Raw genomic sequence first — 18,482 nt, 5'->3', positions numbered from 1 at the left:
ATATTTAATAAGGGGAAATGCTGTAGGAAAATCAGAATATTTGTCAAAACATAGGGTCGAAAAGTGACGTAGAGGCTGCACAATGGTACTATGTAACAAGGATTCTGCGAGAGTTTAATTAAATTTGATTAAATGGTATAAGAGGTGTTGCAGATGAGAGACGGGTGGGTATCCCAAAGGTAACAGACGTTCGAACGGACGGACATCCCGATCACAATATACGCTCCCACTTTTCAAGCGAGAGGAGGGATATAAAAAGATTTTAGTTAAATTAAACTTTCTTACCTTCCAAATTATAATAAACGCCTTTTTAAGTTTCACTGGCTTAAAATTTCTAAATTCTTATCTTCACAAAAAATATATGCACCACAGTTAAAAAAAAAATATTCATTTTGTAAGATCTTTTAATAATTCAAATCATTTTCTGTTCTTTTTAAAGAACCCAGAAAATGAAAGATTGAATAATATAACACTTATTTTTATTTTAACAATGTCCAAAGATGTTCCAAAACTTTTTTCATGAAAGCCAAAACGTATTTCTGTTTTTCAGAAATAGTCATTTGTCATAATGGTAAATGCATCTCTTTTTAAGACGCATAATAGTACAGACGGTATCCTTGAAATAACAGGAATTAATTTAATCAGTATTTTTATTTTGTAAAGTAAATAATACTGAATCAATATGGAAATATTAGTAATACGTTTTGCTTTTTCTACGTATATAGGAATTCTATTATAATGAAAAGGTAATAGAAATTTATCGCGCTCATTTTCAGGATTCTGTCGATTTAGTAATCACGCGACGGACATCACAACGAACCGGAAGTTGCTAACAGGAATTTATTCGCCATCGACATCGTCAGCAAAAATTAATGAGGACACGTGGTTCCGGTGGCGCCGCAGTAAATGAATGTTTCGATTAAAAGAATAAACATAGAGTAAATCCGAACGGCATTGAGACCATTAAATAATTATTTCTAATATACAGAATCCTTTTACAAAAGGCCTGGCGGCGGATCGTTACCGAGAAAGCTAAGGAAATGATCATCCATTTTAATTAGCCGGCTTTTAGCTCGTCGTAAAACTGCGATGCTCTTGAGAAAAGCCTCTCCGCCGGACGTCTCCGCTTTGTTCCAGTGGTTTAGGAGAACGAAGGATTTATCATTGTGGTTCACAACTCGCCATGTTGTTGTGTTTCTGGCATTGAGTATTAGAACCTTTAATGCTTAATTTAGCTATAAGTGGAGCTGATATTGAAACATTTTTATATCATAAAATTATGATTTTAAATTTAAAATGCAACCAGAAGTACCATTTACTTTACCGTTACCATTTTTAATGGTTTAAATGTCATGTACGTTTTAGATTACATAATTATGTACATATGTACAGTATATGGTTAATTCGATATGCAAGGACATGTTCCACGTATGATCAATTTTTAAAACGAGGCCGATTTCTGACAAACAAGTTTATGAAACAAGAATATCAAAATTTCGTTTCGTTTGAAGAAATCATTTTGCAAGATCATCGATCGATATGAAGACCTTGCAATTATAATATATAATCAAATGTTAAATACTAATAATGTTTCATGTATATGTCAATCGATAGACCATTATTTATGCAAGTAATATGTATACGCTTTTTTTTCCGTTTGACCGGTTTGAAGTTTAGAACATGCAGTTGAGGTGACCGGACAACAGTGGATGCTTACTCCTTAACGGCAACTAATTCTATACCCAGAGGTTTTAGTGGTTAGTGTTTGCTCTGCTCCAAATCTGTATTGTTTTACGGACTATTGAGCATGAATCCTATTCGTTATATCTATATTTTATTGGACTTTACTTTGTCACTAGAGTGTTTTATAATATTAATGAAATTAGAACAGAAAAAAATACCCAATTGCTGTATAGAAAGAACAATACAATACATAAAAGGGGTGCTGAAATATTACAAGTATATTTTAAAAAGCACAGAATATTTAATTGTTTATTAATGGGAATAATTTTAGTAATCTATAGCTAATAATTATATTTAGTAATATATACCTGATGGTGTTTCCATGCATCACAAAATTCACTGGACCATTGGTCAACCTATCAATTTCCAATTAAGAAACTTCTAGTATCCTAAAAAAAATTTATTGAAAAATAACACTTTACTGGAACTAAATCTTGACATTACATCATACAAGCTCCAATGACATTACTTCAAAAATTATGTCATTGAATAATTTATGTTCGAAAGAAATAACAACAAAATTGCTTTGTAAACGATTCAGTTTATGACTTGTCTAACTTCTTAAATTCCAAAATTTGCCTTTAATCAATGAGATTTGCATTTTACAATAATAATTACTAGAAGGTGCTAAACAGAATTATGTTTTCAATAAATAATAAATAACCTTTGATTAATATTTTTGATATAACAAGCATGAAAAACAAATCATCATCGTAAAAGATTTTTTAAAGTTTATGGATTATTTGATTTGAAACTGCATAGAAAATTCATTTTGTTATTATGCATTGTTTCTTGCTTGAATACTTATTCATTACTTCAAAGAAGTTCTTCAAGGTAGCATATCAATTGCAATCACAACAAATAAATATTTTCAAATCATTATTTTTGAATCTGAGTTAAAATTCAGTCAAAGGATCTTGTAAGCACATCATTATTTTATAAATACTCTTCAATGTAGTGAAGTAGTTAGAGTATTTGCTGTAAGATTCGTAAGGTACGGAGATGACCAGGTGCCGAATACCACAGGTCTAAATTTGCAGTCCTTTACTGGCAAGTGAGAGCGTCTCAATCGAATAAAAAAATAAAACAATAAACAAATAAACAAGATACATATTTTACATCGTTTTCCTAATTGGAAATTCTGTGAAAGGTATATTTCTGTAGGGTATATCATGTACATATTTAAAAAAAAAAAAAAGCTTGTCGATAGAATCCCTCCCCTTAGTTATTTCCCGAATATTTCTCCCCGATATATATTCGCAATATGTACATTACCTTTTTTTCTCTCACAATATTTAAGATCTCATGCTGTAAGCAGGACTTTCTCTGATCAATGTCCCTGAATGCCGAGTAAAGGTCTAAATTAAAAACCTTTATATGTAAAAAAAATTGTTACACTTCTTACGATCCCATCTCTGATATTTGGAGGTCTGTATTCTTATGCTCGAATTTGTATTGTTAAGAGGACTTTTGAGCTTGAATACTGTTCGTTATCTCCGTATATTCTCATTACATAAATTGAAAATAATCTCCTTTTGAAAATTGTCATTATTTTTTACTATATAATCTAATTTGTTTACTGTCTTTCTGATAATTTTTGAAGAAGGAATTTTCTACTAAGGCCAAAATATTAAGTGAATCGCAAACTTTTGTTAACAATGCTTTCATTAAAATTGCTTTAATTAAACTTTTTTTTCAAGATTTTTTTTTTTTTTTTTTTTTTTTTTTTTTTTTTTTTTTGGTGAAAAATTAGAAGAACCGTTTTTGAATTTATGTAAAAATCACACATTATTTTTTGGTCTTAATTGAAAGTTTTCTTTTTTGTGAAATTTGTCTTTTGCAGACCTTGTTGCAGATTTGGAAAACAAAAGTTTATTAGTAAGCAAAGAGAGGTTGTATTTGATACAATTTCGTACATGCATGTTTCTGCTGAAATATATACATGTATTAGGTTTTTATCACAATAAATTCTATATACACATACTTACTTGTTATTTTTCTTTTCTATTATCAAGAAAATGTTAAAATCTTTGTGACTTTGATCATTGCGACTTCACCTTCAAGGAAATGTATTTTCAATAAACTGTAATTGTTTAACTCATATTATATTTTCAAAACAATTCTCAAGATAAAAACTAAAGAAAAATGAAAGTAAATTCATATTATTAGAACTTTTGATATCTTTAAACGAGAAAAAAGTAAACTCCTGGGACATAGAAGAATTTAGATGATTACTAACAATCAAATCTGTTGGAGAAAAAGACAAAGATCTATCAAATTACAACGTTAAAAAAGCTACCGAAATCTTGAACAAAGCTCTCACGGTTCCTGCAATACGTTAACGATGTTTGGCGGGCCTTCCATCCTCTGCCATTAACCGTCGTACCTTCCCGCCATTGTTGTCGTCTTCTGCTACCTGGTAGTTACCCCGATTTGCACGTAATAAATCAGAGCCTTGTTGAAACGATTAAATATGGTTGACGATAACAACAAGCGGCCATCCGTAGGAGAATATGCTCAGTAATGAAGGTGGACGTTTTCACATAGTACCTTTTTACCGATAAAATACGATGTATCAATTTAATGGAAGAAACTAGCAATGTGGCCCCCTCTTTTAAATTAAGTTGATCAAATTTCCAAATTAAAGGACTGACATTCAGCGATATAAAACTGCAAATTACTTTAATATCACGAAGATTGCAAGTTCCATACTAAGAAAGGCCAGTTTCGTCTTCTTGTGTGTAACAGGTACTTATTTTCTTAATTTGGTTTAATCGTAGCATTTTGTTTCCATCTGAGATATCAAAGAAAAGATCAATTTTCTCCCTTTTTATACAATTAATTCTCCGTCCTACACGCACAGCATCTGAAAATAACACGCCAAAACGTTGTCTGAAAAGTTCATTTGGGACATATGGTCATTTATCTTTTAAAATTTACTCTACTAAGAGTGTTTATTTATTTACATTTTTTTCAGTAAAAAATGGCATCCATTTTTGATATACAAAGTATTTTTTTTCATTAATATGTATATTGTGTCTAGTCCATGCTTCAAAGTTACAAATATGGAATTTATTTCGCTCACAGGATATTTCAGAAAAATTACGAGAGCAAAGCACGAGTGAGAACAAAAATGAAAACACACGAGTGAAATAAATTTTGAATATATTTAATTACAAATATTTAATTTCTGTATGTTTTATTTTTCCTCTTTGTCTTTTCGAGGAAAATAAACAGTGATGGGGGTTGTAACGTCAAAATGGATTTTTAGAGACGAAATTTTATCAACAACATGTTAATTAATCTCAAGGACAATTTGATTTATGCCTCTTTATTAAGATGCAAATTTTATTTTTCCTGTGGAAGTTTTATTTATAAATGCTTGCATCAGAAGACAATATTTATCTTTCAGATGTATACAGTGTGTATAAAAGAAGTTTTTTTAATTAACAAGTAATTTGATGGTTTAACTATATATAACAAACATCTTAGTAAATTCACTGAACATATCACTAGGTCGTATTTTGACAAACATATTTCACACCCTTGATAAAATTCTACATTACTATGTCTATCTGATCACCACACAGGGTTTACTGCAGGTATGGCCGGTATTCCACACGCTATTTTTTCCTTGTTAAAATACTACATTATAAATTTCCAACACACAGTTTACAATTTCATGTCTTGAACACAGATTCTTTTTTTGCTTATCTTGTTTTTAGATCTTTCACTGTTAATTCGTTTCACACACCTTCACTGAACGGTTGAAACGCAATAACTAGCATTGTAAGATTGAAAATTGGATAGTTAGACTCTAACAACTTAGATTCTAACAACATGTTTTAAATATTTAAATTAGAGAAGCCTCTTCCGTTTACTTAAGCATATACATGTATAATAAACTTTTTTTTATATGTTCAACAAAGATTAAAATTATATTTTTATTATACTGTTGTTCTTATCATATGTATATTCTATTTTACTTTTAATGTTTTTATGACTCTGAAAGCTCTTTTTGTATGCTTATATTTATGTAAATTTATTTGTAGAATATAAAAAGATGACATGTTAGACGTAATTTCAAATACAATAAACTATAGGAAGAATATTTTACAGTTTTAATGTATTAAAAGTATAGAGATTAAATACTTTTATTTTTCGTCAGCAATTAGTGTGAACAGACTTGTTAAAGATAAATACGAAGGCAAAAGAAATTTTGAAGGTGAGTTTAATTTTAGATAACTTTCCACTTCAATCAATATTTGTTATTGCGTCATTTTGAAAACATTTTATGCCATTTTGATTACCTTTAAATAATGAACATGAGAATTTTTGAGCAAAAAATAAGTAAATAATTTTCGCATTACAAAGAAAAATATTTTTTTACTTCTTTGATAATTTTTTCAGTTGATAATTTCATTTTTTTTTTTACTTTAAAGGTGCATAGACAAAGATTTGAAGTTTTTTTTATATAATATCACGACTTATCTATTGTAATAGCATTTTTCTATCTTATTTCATCTAAAAGTTATTACACAGAAAATATGAACTTCAAATCTGTGTCTATGCACCTTAAAAGGTAATCCTTGAGAAAGGTTAAACATTTTTACTTTGGAAGTCTTTGATTTTAGAACTATTTCTTTTTTTTAGCATAAATATTCAAGTTTTATTGTGTTTTTTTTATTGTTAGACCCCTTATTGTTAGCCTTTTAACTAATTTTAAACAAAGTACACCAAGAACAATGTGCATTGAAAAGAGAGTGATCACTTTTGTTATCCCCAAGGTTCTAAAATTTAAACAAAAATATCCTAAACTTTCATGATGATAGTCTATACTACACATTATTTCTCTCATTTTCATAGCTTCCTTCAAATGTTCATCTTTCATGCTTCGATTAAAAGTTAAAAGCGAGATAACTTGATTCGGTATATCGGACATACAGCCATGCAGTTCATCTAATGATGACCGTACCAACTGTATGAGCTATATCGATTGCAAGGTAATGAATAAACAATGTATCGTCATTCATCTGCTGTCTTTCAAAGAAGAATTAAAAAAAAAAAACAATGGATGAGGTTCCAAAATAATTTCTTTGGAAATGTGAACATTCTCTTCATTTGAAAATTGACAAAAGATTTTGAAAATCCTTGTTAAAGTAGATTTTAATTTTAAAAAAAAGAGCATATTTCACAAAAACCACATGAAATCAATTTAAAATCTACACTTACTTTTCGAAATGCGTATGTGCAGAGCATATTATTAATTGTACGGAATGGTACTAGTAAATCAAACTCCATCCCGAATTTTTTTTTTTGTACGCTTTAAATAGCATGTTTAGCGACCTGTTTTTTTTAAAGAACATATTCCTTACTTTCATCATCCTACAAGGAAACCCTTCACTAAAACCGCTTAAATTAAAGAGAGCATGCAAAGGGTGTCCTTTTACACTAGATGATGCTTTTTTACCATTAATTATACAACTCAAAACCTTAATTACAACATGTAGCTTATTTTATTTTTTTATTAAACATCAAACTTTGGAATATACTTAATTTAAACCCTGAAAATTCTCTGAACATCCCGTTCTTTATTTTCTTCAAAATAATTGGTTGACCCATGCATCTTAGCTGTTTCGCTATGTCTCATCCCGAATTTTCTCGTACGCTCTGGCGACCTGGAGAACTGTAGTTTCATCAAACATTTTCCCCACAACCATCATCCCACAAGGGAACCCCTCACTAAATCCAGAGTTAATGGTGAGAGCAGGATGTCCTGTAGCGTTGAATGGGGCTGTGTTTCTTAACATTCCTAAAAGACTCAATGTTTCTAAACGGAAAACAGAAACAGTACAATCATCAAATTTACAGTGGAATAAGTATTCAAAAGCAGATAAAAGTTGATTTTCCTGCTTTAATCATGGGTATTTTTGTTACATTACCATTATATTCAAAGTAAACACTTTTGTATCTTGATGTATTTGTTATTATGACAATTTAAATGAATTAATAAAAAAATCCATTTCTCTTCTATTTCTTTTCTCTCGAGCTCTTACCTTTAACAGACATATCTGTTGTAGGAAGTTTCAAAGGCTTCCCCCGAAGTGTCGGTAAAATCATGACGTCATAATCCTTGAGAATTCTGTTATACTCCGATGTCAGAAATTGTATCAAGTTCTGTCCTTTGGCATAGAATTTGTTTTGATAGTTCCTCTGCATAAATTCAGAAAATACCATGAGGATTTTTACCATGATGGGGCAATCAAAGGGGCGGAGATTATATGCACCTGTCAGGTGTTCCTGAAGTGGGAGGTCATAGGTTCCTTTCCAGCCATATCCGTGACCTTCAGTGTTAAAAGAATAATCTATAATTTTAATTATATTTTATTATTACTTCGCATCCACAAATTTATGTAAATAAAGGAGAGTGGACCATCACTAAATGATGATTATCTTTAAAACCATTTTAAAATTTATTTTAATAATCATTTAATTTGTCGTTATGGTAACTATAGCAAATAAAAACAAACAAGACGAATTTGTGATACACTGATGCCCCCGTATGGCAGTTTATAGCGAAGGTTAATGTTTCTCAAATGCAAGTCAAACTCAGGGGTCAAGCGATCAAAAATGTTATCATCCAAAGAAAGGCCTTATGTCAATGGATATATCTGGTAAATATTTAAGCCTAAGCACAAATAATTCAAAATCTGTGGCCATAAATATTGTTTTCTGAAAGTTGGTCAAGCTCCAAAGCCAAAGACAAATGGTAAAAAGTAATTGTACGCAGTGGAAAACTCATTAGATATATACATGCAAAATATAAAAGCCTTTTTCCAACTGTTCAAATACATGGTGAAGATTACAGTAAATATTTTTCAAAAATATTTCAAACTCTAACATCAAGGCCAAAAGGTCAATATTGCTGGTATTCTTGGGAAAGTCTTGTCACAAGGAATACCTGGTAAACCTGTGAAGTTTGACAGCTCTGGTACAAAATATTCAAAAGTTATTGCCAATGTTAAAAAAAAATCAAAAGAGCATCAACTCTGAGGTCAAGGTAAAAAAAATATGTACATCATGGAATTTAAAGGTCTGGTCATGATGACACACATGTGAAATATGAAAGTCTTAGCAACAGCTATTTCAAGTTTTTGTCAAGGTAATAGTATAAAGTTTGGTACATTTTTGCTAAATTGAGTCAAACTCCAAGGTCAAGGGGTCTAATATGTTGGTACCCAGAGGAAAGTCTTGTCATAAAGAATACACATGTGAAAAATGAAAGCCATAGCTCTAATGAATCAAAGGTATGCATGGTGTAAAGTTACAGTATTTGCGGACAGACGGACCGACAGGGCAAAAACCATACACCCCCAAATCTTCAATTACAGGGAGCATAGTAAGATAACGTACCGTTGCCTTTCACCGATTCTTGATACGTCCCTTCTAAATTAACTGGTGTCCAAAAATCCCTACCTGTATGTTCAAGAAACAGTACTTGTTGAAAAAGTGCATGTCTTTTGCAAAATCTAGAACAAATGATAAATAGAAAGAGGTTTCTTTCAGTTCTGAAATGACTAGAATTTTTGGTCCAATATAATTCTGAATAAGTAATTCATTTATTTTAGGGAACTTTATTTTCTTTTGTAGAGAAAAAAAAATAAAAGATTAAATTTTTATTTCCTTCCTATAGATTTTGAATAAAGAAAAACTTCATAAACTAATTTACTGAAGAAAAATTTATGTTACAAAATTATAGATGTCTCAACATTTCAAAAGTGAGGGGTGGGGAGGGAAGACTTGCAATGCCTTTCCGTGGAAGGACTGAACATTAAATTAACTCCTACCATCCAAATGAATGGGTAGGGAAACTTCTGTGACGTCAGCCCCAGCTTCTCGTAGTTTGTAAGCCGCATCCCTCACATTTTTGGCAATACCTTCCTCTACTTCTTCAAAACCTTCCATGAGAATCGCTACCTTCTTCCCTTTTATCCCGTTGTCAATCTAAGAAAATTACACATAATCATGGAGTCTTCAACAATGAATCATTTTTTAAATTTTGAAATTATTTTTATCAATGTAAAGCTGTAAAAGTCGTTCTTCTTCATACTGGAATGGTCTTGTTTTTAAAACCAATAGAATACTTTGTCTTGTATATTGTATTCAATTGAACATATACTTACCCTAAGTCTGCGTGGATTACTAATTTAGGCATATGTGCGTGTGTATATATGAAATAACTAGAATATAGTGCAGTGCATGGACTTGATTTAAGGAATAACTGTAAGATTTTTCGATGCTTTGATTCCGCCAATCCACGTGCTCCAAGCCCTGCTTCTGTCATAGCTGTTTATCCCGACCTGCACGTTTTTTTTTTGGTTTTTTTTTGGAACCGCGCCAATACATTGATGGGGAAATAAAGTACATTTAAAATTTGTAATTTTATCTCGGATAAAGACATTGGAAATGTAAATATAAATTTTGAAACATTCATAGCTATATACTATAGAGAACCTACTTAACTCAATGAGAACCTACAAGCTGTGAATATGGAGGAACCGATATTGTCGGAAACTGTCGTGGATCGTTACCGTTGTCGTACCCGGCAATCGCCTGTAAAAATAAAATAAAGTTCAAAAGTTAAATTAAATAAAATTCAAGGATAATGTCAAAAAATATTATAACTGGTCTCAGGTAAATCTCGTACCTCTGTAGCAACGCACTTTGAAAAAATTACGCACTTTGAAAAAATTTTTCAAAGTGCTTTAAAATTGGGACAAAATCAACGCACTTTGAAAATTTTTTCCAAAGTGCGTAATTTTTCAAAGTGCGTTGTAACATACCTCTAACAGGGCTGCACAGTCTTTCACTGTTCTGGCCATAGGCCCCGCGTGATCTATGGTCTTTTCCATTGACATTATACCGGTGTAGGGAACCAGTCCATAGGTGGGTTTTAATCCAACAATTCCACACCAACTTGCTGGAATCCGAATCGATCCGCCCTGATCCCCTCCAATGGCGACATCAACAATATTTCTGGCTACCTAATTTGATGGGAAGTAAGTGCATTTATGTAAGCATTTTTATGATCATAGATCATGCAACATATTTACAATGTATCATGTTATACATGACATATGTGGAGATAGCGAACAGTATTAGAGCTCAAAAGTTCATTAAACATTACAACAAAGGAGCTGAGCAAATGCGGACCTCAAAAACATCAGAGGTTGGATCAGGTGCCATGGAGTAGTGAGCATTCCTTGCCGACCGGTCACACCCATCGTGTTCTAGCTCCTTGTCGTGATCAGGAAATAACGGAAAAATTCATATCTATAATGCGGTCTTAAATAGTAGTGTTTATGAAAAATAATGGTCGCCTACCAGAGAAGCTGAACCTGAGCTGGATCCACCCGCAGATCGTGCTGGATCATAAGGGTTTCCGATTGGTCCATATGATGACGTAAAACTACTTCCAGACATACACAAATCCTCACAGACGGCTTTACCAAGAATTCTTCCACCTGAAGAAATGTAAAAGAAAAGTTGAACTTCACAAACTTTTCGTGGCATACTCCATATCATTTTTTACTAATTACATGTACGTATTATTCAAAACAAAAAACAAAAAAACTCGCATGCCGTAGGTATAAAAAAAATTGACCATATTCTGCTTTCATAGCAAAAGTAATGGTGATTTATAAGCAAAACTGAAAAGAAATCTGATGGTAGCACAACCACAAGCAAGTAAATTATTTCCTTATTAATTATAATAAAACCTAGTGATTTATTAAGATTGGGGTATTTATAAATGATATTTGGATGAAAAAATATGATTTTCAAGTGCATGTGTACAATGTACCTATGGTACATTCTTTGAAAATATTTTTATATTTCTGCAATCTCTATCTCTCTCTCGAGATCTCGCACTCTCTCTCTCTCTCTCTCTCTCTCTCTTCAAATATACCTGCGTCCAGTATTCGTGTCACAATTGTAGCATCCCTGTCGGGAACGAATCCCTCCAGTATTTTACTTCCGTTCATCATGGGAACTCCCGCCACACACACATTGTCTTTGACTGCTACAGTTTTTCCCGCCAATAGTCCCTTCTCCGTCCCTTTGATGTCGCACCGATAATACCTATACAGTCGATTTCAAACAAAAAAAAAAAAGAAATATCAAAATCATTGAAACTGAAACTCATTATATATATATTAACGAGTAAAAATCTTATCGATTTCATTATTTTTAGCTGAAAACAACAGATTCACCAAGACTTGTCCTCCGTTTCTCTGTAGCCTGGGGTCCGGGGATATTTGACGGGAGGGGCTGGCGGAACAAATTCATAAACCTTCTGGTAGGCTCTGCTTATCCCCCCACAAAACTCTACATTGAGGAAATGAAGATTCAGTTGCTAATATAAGTAAAGTTCAATGTGTTATGGGACTTTACACGCTTATATATATTAATTGTTCATCCATCAAAATCTGCACGCAATGAAGACCGCGGGCATTTGATCTACATGTACGAGGGTTGTCCCGTAAAATCGTGGACAAAGCGTTTTTCTCGAAAAGTAATGGACGCACTAAGCTGAAAATTTCAGTAAATGTTTATTTATCATATTTAAGTGCAAGATAATTTTTTTGATAAAATATAGGCAAAAATAAAGATTTTATTATGCTTGAATGTGCACGAGGTATTGTCCTACGGCGCACGGTTAAAAAACCAAGGTTTTATTAAAGAATACACAAGTTTGAATTCAAAATAAAAATTTTAAATACATAAGATTTGGATTAAAATTATTCTAATTCAATTCCACAATCAATTTTGTAGTCTTTGTAAAAATTTTAAGGCATTTGGTTAATTTTTGGCGGTTTCTCGAGCATTCGAAATGGGAAAGTGGTAAACACAACACACGAAAAATGGCGACGTTTTATGACGTTACGGCGCACCGGAGAGCAGTTCAGTTTTATTTCGATGTAGTAATGACACCTTGAGAGACTTGAAATGACCATAGAAGAAAAAAGATGATAAAAATATCACCATATCTTAAGTATACAAATGAAATGTGAGTTTTCTTAGCGAAGTCTTTTTTGATCGAGTCCCTGGGGAGTACAAAACATACGGACAAACTCCTAATGTAATAGCAAAAGACGCTGTCACAGTAGACAGCCGATATGAGATTTCCTATTAGTTGAATGATGGTGAGAATATCGTCCGTAACTTACTAATAAACCTTCAGAAGATCGCATGAGGGTGCCAGGTGGTTCTTCGACTGTTTATGGAGACTAAAGAATGTGTATCATGAAGTTCCTAAATTTAAGTCGGACTCATCCAACTTCATTTTCAGCGAAGATAAAAAGTGACGCTGTTTTAGACACTTTGACGTTATAATCCATGCGCCGTAAGGTGATACTATACATGGGAAAAAAATCTCATAATTTGTTTATTTATGCATATATTTATCTGAAATTTGCTGTGTATATTACTAAGATATGTACTAAAAAATAGTGAAAATTTCGGAACGCAGTGATGTTTATTTTTTACACTAGACAACTTGTCCACGATTTTACGGGACAACCCTCGTATACATAACTCTCGTCATAATAGTTATTATTCTACATAATTTAATTTTTTCTTTTTTTTTGGGGGGGGGGGGGTATTTTCCATAAGGAATACATTGTAAATGAGTGATAGATGAACAATTTACAATGTATGAAAGAAAGATGACCAGTTTATTCGGAAATGTACAATGGGGGGGGGGGGTTGTTGTTCCTGTAATCTGTAGGTACCGTAAACTGCGCTTGTTTCCTCTGCAGTCAGCTTCAGTCTGAGATCCTCTGCAATAGATTTGACGTCATCTTCTGACATACGAACTATTGCCGGGCTCTTCTGCAGTTCTATAAAATGAAGAAACAGTATATATATATATATATATATATATATATATATATATATATATATATATATATATATATATATATATATATATATACCGCAACAAAATTAAAATCAAATGTGTAACTTCTGTATGTTGTATATGGAAAACAGTATGAACAATTTTTTTTAATAACTTTAAATTTCTCCAACTCTCAAATCAATTTTTCGGCTTAAGATAGGATTAGCAAGGCACTATCAAAAGTAAAAAATATATATATAAATAAATAAAAAATCACACACAAACAGAAAAAAACATAAACTTTAAATATAAGACTTGTAAATTTCAAAATTAAAACAGAGATACTGACAATAGAAAACAAACATCGTGGTACAGGTAACTTAAATTGTCGATTTCGAAATCCAATTTACAAATACTGTCAAATAATAAATATCTTGACAAATATTTCACTCTCCATGTTCCTAAAGTTTGCATCGAGGTTACATGTACCATTGCAGGGATTTTTATTACATATGCATATATATGGGTTGTACATTTAAAAGAACCGCTGTGCAGTAAATTAAACTTACCTTTTTTATCTTTTACCGACATTTTTATTCCACCAAATGTAAATAAAGTACAGGCACGTGCATGCCTCAACATTTAAATCACCCATAAGTACCGTGGTCAGTTATTGAGAAAAAGTTCGCTCTCGATATGTTCCATCGTATAAATTTTTACAAAATAAATGAATAATAATTAATAGCAGGCACGTAGCATTGTTTTTGAAAGTGGGGGGGGCCAACCAGAGAAATTTTTTTTTACTTACCTGAAAAAGTTGACAAGCAAAAAAAAAAAAAAAAAAAAAAAAAAAAAAACGAAAAAATTAAAAGTTGTCTAAAGTCGAAAATCCTATTTCCTGGGGGGGGGGGGGGGGGGGGGGGGGGGGGGGGGGGGGGGGGTAGTGGCCAACTTTTTTCAAGACCGACTATCTTTCAATTCAAACTTTTTGGGGTAAATTTTCTTTATAACACTATAACATTACACTGTGCTGAAATGTGGGGGGGGGCCAACCTTCCTTTCAGTAAACATTTTCTATAGTAAAGGTAATGTCGGGAGAAAAAGTGGGGGGGCCAGGCCCCCCCTGGCCCCCCTGATACTACGTGCCTGAATAGCATTCCACAAGATTTGAAATAAATTTAATTTATAAATTAGATTCGCATAATTCCTATATTCATGTCTCTTACAGGGAAACATTTTCCAGAAATTGTCTTTACTGAACAGTGGCGGATCCAAAAAGGGGCTACGGGGTGGTATTGATTTGAAACTAGGAAAACAGAGGTGAGGTTGTCGTAAATGGCATCTCCGAGCCTGTATACCACAGGTGTTTGTGGACAGGACCCTCCTTTTACTATTCTATATATTTTTTTTAAATAATTATAAATTTAGAAATAATTTTCTTATTTTTTTGCCTCTTACTATACTTCATCTACAAGTTCTTGATAAAAAAAAAACTAGATGCTGTCATGAGACAGTAATACCCGCACTATGGTGTTTGCCTCTAAATAATTCTATAATTATCACCTCAAATTGAACATAAAATTTTCAGGTGACCATATGATCTATGAGCCTCATATATGTATTTTGAATACTTAATTCATTACCAGTCTGAAATAACAGAATTTAATTAATGATTGAAGTAAATTACTTAATTAGATTCAGATAAATATTTTGCCCATAATTTGGAACTTTTTAAATTTACTTTCTCAACGACATAAAATATTATTTTAGTACAAAGCGTTTTTGATGAATTTATCAAAATATGCAAACTGATTTTAGTACTTGGTCAGGAAAAAAACCCATTGAAAATACAACCCGATTAATTTGTCAATGCCTATCTCTCTCTCTCTCTCTCTCCCCCCCCCCCCCCCACACACACACACTCACTCTCACATTTTTTAAAAATAGACCTAGATGGCAAAGTTATGTTAAAACATAGTTTATTATGATAGTTTGAAATTTGTTCTTGTACTAAACAGTTTTACGTGTGAACATCTTATTTTCTACATTCACATTGGGTTTGCGTCACCCATTATCATATTTATAGATATCACCTCTCGGCACACCTCGGCCGATTCATACTGGCAACGGAATCAGCAAAGGTTTGTCGAATGAGATTATTTAGCACATGTATGCTGACGATGCAGTGTGGTCAGTTAAAATCATTTGTGTTTTAATTGGATTATATGGATTATATTTCATGAATTCGTTGTCACGACCTGACATTCGGTAAGTACAAGATTTAGTATAGATTGCATAAAAATAAATAAATGCAAATGGTTAGGTTGAAGTTCAAAAAGGGTCAAAGATCATCGCATGCCACAGTCGACAAATTTCACATTGTCAAGTTATCTCCCGTTGCGGACATTCAGTATAAACAGGCGCAGATCCAGAATTTTTTTTTCAGAAAGGGGGGGGGGGGGGTCACACCTCAGTCAAAAAAATCAGCCCAAGATTTCCTGAGAAGCAAATAAAAAATAATAATAAAAACAATGATGGTGGAGTCCCTGTTTTCTAAGGGGGAGGATGTCCAAAGTCATTTTTATTCTCTACAGTACATAGTCTTATTTAAATAACTGCTAATTCCGGGGGGGGGGGGGTTGATCTCCCTAGCCACTGACTCCCTGTACCTGAAATGACAATTGATCTTATGACTCCATAATAGTAGAAAATTTTTTCATTTGACTATATATACATATTTTGTTTCCTGTGTTTATGTATGTTTGTCTGTCCACAGAAACTTTAACCTTGCCCATAAGTTTTAAGTGGATTGGGCTATACACATGGCTTCAATATTTCATAGGTAAATTTCTTTTGGCAAAACCTTTTAATGGGTACCACCAGTTTTGACCTCTTGATCTCTTGACCTTGGAGTTTGACCCACTTTTACAAGAAAAATACCTTAAACTTGGCCTAAGTTTTGAACAGGTGGTGCTAGGACTTTCATGCTCTAACATGTGTAATCATTGTGAACTTTCAACAGGTATAATTATTTTTGACCTAGACCTTAGAGTTGAACCCAATTTAACTTTAACCTTGGCAATAACTTTTGAACAGGTGAGGAAGTACTAGGGATTTCTCTCTTTTTTCACATGTGTATTCCTTGTGACAAGACTTTCCCTTTGATACCAACAATTTTGACCCTTTGACCTTGACCTTGGAGTTTGACTTACATTTGAGAAACTTCAACCTTTGCCAAAAGCTGCCATAACAGTTGCTGTCACAGCAAACAAACAAATTACTAAAAAAACACAGTATAGATGTACATATTTTATATTCAACAGATATACATATGGTCATATCTCTAGTTCTCCCTTGAATGAGACATGGTGATATAAATTTTAAAAAATAATTATGATAAGAGTTGAAAAGGTTGTGCATATTAAAATATACTAAGCTCTGCGGATGAATTAGATATACCAGTTTAGCTTTATTTTGCTACCCAAAGCACCTTGATTAACTATTTATAAGCATACTGTTTTCTGAAATGTACTGATTTCTGTTGTCCATCTGTTTGTCTGCAAACTTTTCACATTAACTTCTTAAGAACCACTGGGCCAATTTCAACCAATTTACATTTAAATATGCAGGGGACTTTTTCCAACATAAATCTTTTTCTCAAGAACAGCAAAGACATTTATTGTCCCCCATTTTCGCTAAAGGTAGGGTACATTAAATCTCATTTGTTTGTCAATCTGCCCATCTGTCACAATAAATTTAACCTTGGTCATATGGTCATATATTTTGAATGAGAAGAGACAGGACTTTTATATTAAACATGCGTATTAGTATCAAATGGGACAATACCATTCTAACTATGATTTTTATTACCCCTGACCTTGAAGTTTGACCTAATTTCATAAACAAATTAATTGCTTTAAATTGATCATTTTGAAAGATAAATGAAAGGGCATTCATATTACCTGTGATAAGACCTTTCCAAATGTATCATGACTTTTTGACTCTGTGACCTTGACCTTGAAGTTTAACTTAGTTTTCATTAATGTTGTATTTCCTTTTCATTGAGAAGAGATTCGACTTTCACATTTCAAGTGAACATTACCCATAACAAGATGTTTCCCAACATGCTATGATTTTTTACCCCTTGACCTTGATGTTTTAAAAAAATTTCAAAAGAGTGCACTCTCCGAAAAGAGGATAAGACCACTGTTTAAAACGAAAAAGGAGTTTAGGGAAGACTGGGCTTTTTCCATAAAAAACGTCATTTTTTGACCCTCATTTGACCCCCCGAGCAAAATCAATATTCCGAAACCTAACTGCACATCTACATGACCCCACCAACCATCTCCCAAAAGATGATTAGGCTGCTGAATAAAATGTAAGAGGAGTTCAGGGAAGATGGGGCTCTTAGCATAAAAAACGTCATTTTTCGACCCCCATTTGACCCCCTGGCGCAAAATCAAAATTCAGAAACCTTAATACACATCTGCATGACCCCACCAACCATCTCCCAAAAGATGATTAGGCTGCTGAGTAAAATGTAAGAGGAGTTCAGGGAAGAAGGGTCTTTTTGCATTAAAAAAGTCATTTTTCGACACCCATTTGACCCCCCCGGGCAAAATCAAAATTCCGAAACCTTACTGCACATCTACATGACACCACCAACCATCTCCCAAAAGATGATTAGGCCCCTGAGTAAAATGTAAGAGGAGTTCAGGGAAGACGGGGCTTTTTGCATAAAAAACATCATTTTTCAACCCCCATTTGACCCCCCGGGGCAAAATCAAAATTCCAAAACCTTACTGCACATCTACATGACACCACCAATCATCTTCCAAAA

At 32.8% G+C, this 18,482-nt stretch overlaps 1 protein-coding gene across 1 annotated transcript; it reads right to left on the bottom strand.

The window, feature by feature from the left end:
• Nucleotides 1-7,079: 7,079 nt before the first annotated feature.
• On the bottom strand, nt 7,080-14,275 carry LOC134239467 (amidase-like). Its single transcript, XM_062721648.1, has 11 exons — nt 14,212-14,275; nt 13,536-13,643; nt 12,015-12,129; nt 11,711-11,883; nt 11,128-11,267; nt 10,587-10,787; nt 10,282-10,356; nt 9,591-9,747; nt 9,157-9,219; nt 7,800-8,087; nt 7,080-7,573 (listed from the first exon to the last, which is right to left on the bottom strand). Exons 1-11 carry the CDS (start codon nt 14,231-14,233, stop codon nt 7,383-7,385), a joined length of 1,533 nt encoding a protein of 510 aa, XP_062577632.1. The 5' UTR covers nt 14,234-14,275; the 3' UTR covers nt 7,080-7,382.
• Nucleotides 14,276-18,482: the final 4,207 nt, after the last annotated feature.

Source organism: Saccostrea cucullata, unplaced genomic scaffold (assembly GCF_032062105.1).
Source record: "Saccostrea cucullata isolate Sc308-1 unplaced genomic scaffold, CSIRO_AGI_Scuc_v1 ctg991, whole genome shotgun sequence".
NCBI classification, from domain to species: domain Eukaryota; kingdom Metazoa; phylum Mollusca; class Bivalvia; order Ostreida; family Ostreidae; genus Saccostrea; species Saccostrea cuccullata.
The sequence above is the reverse complement of the archived record's forward strand: the minus strand, read 5'-3'. Positions and strand labels throughout refer to the sequence as shown.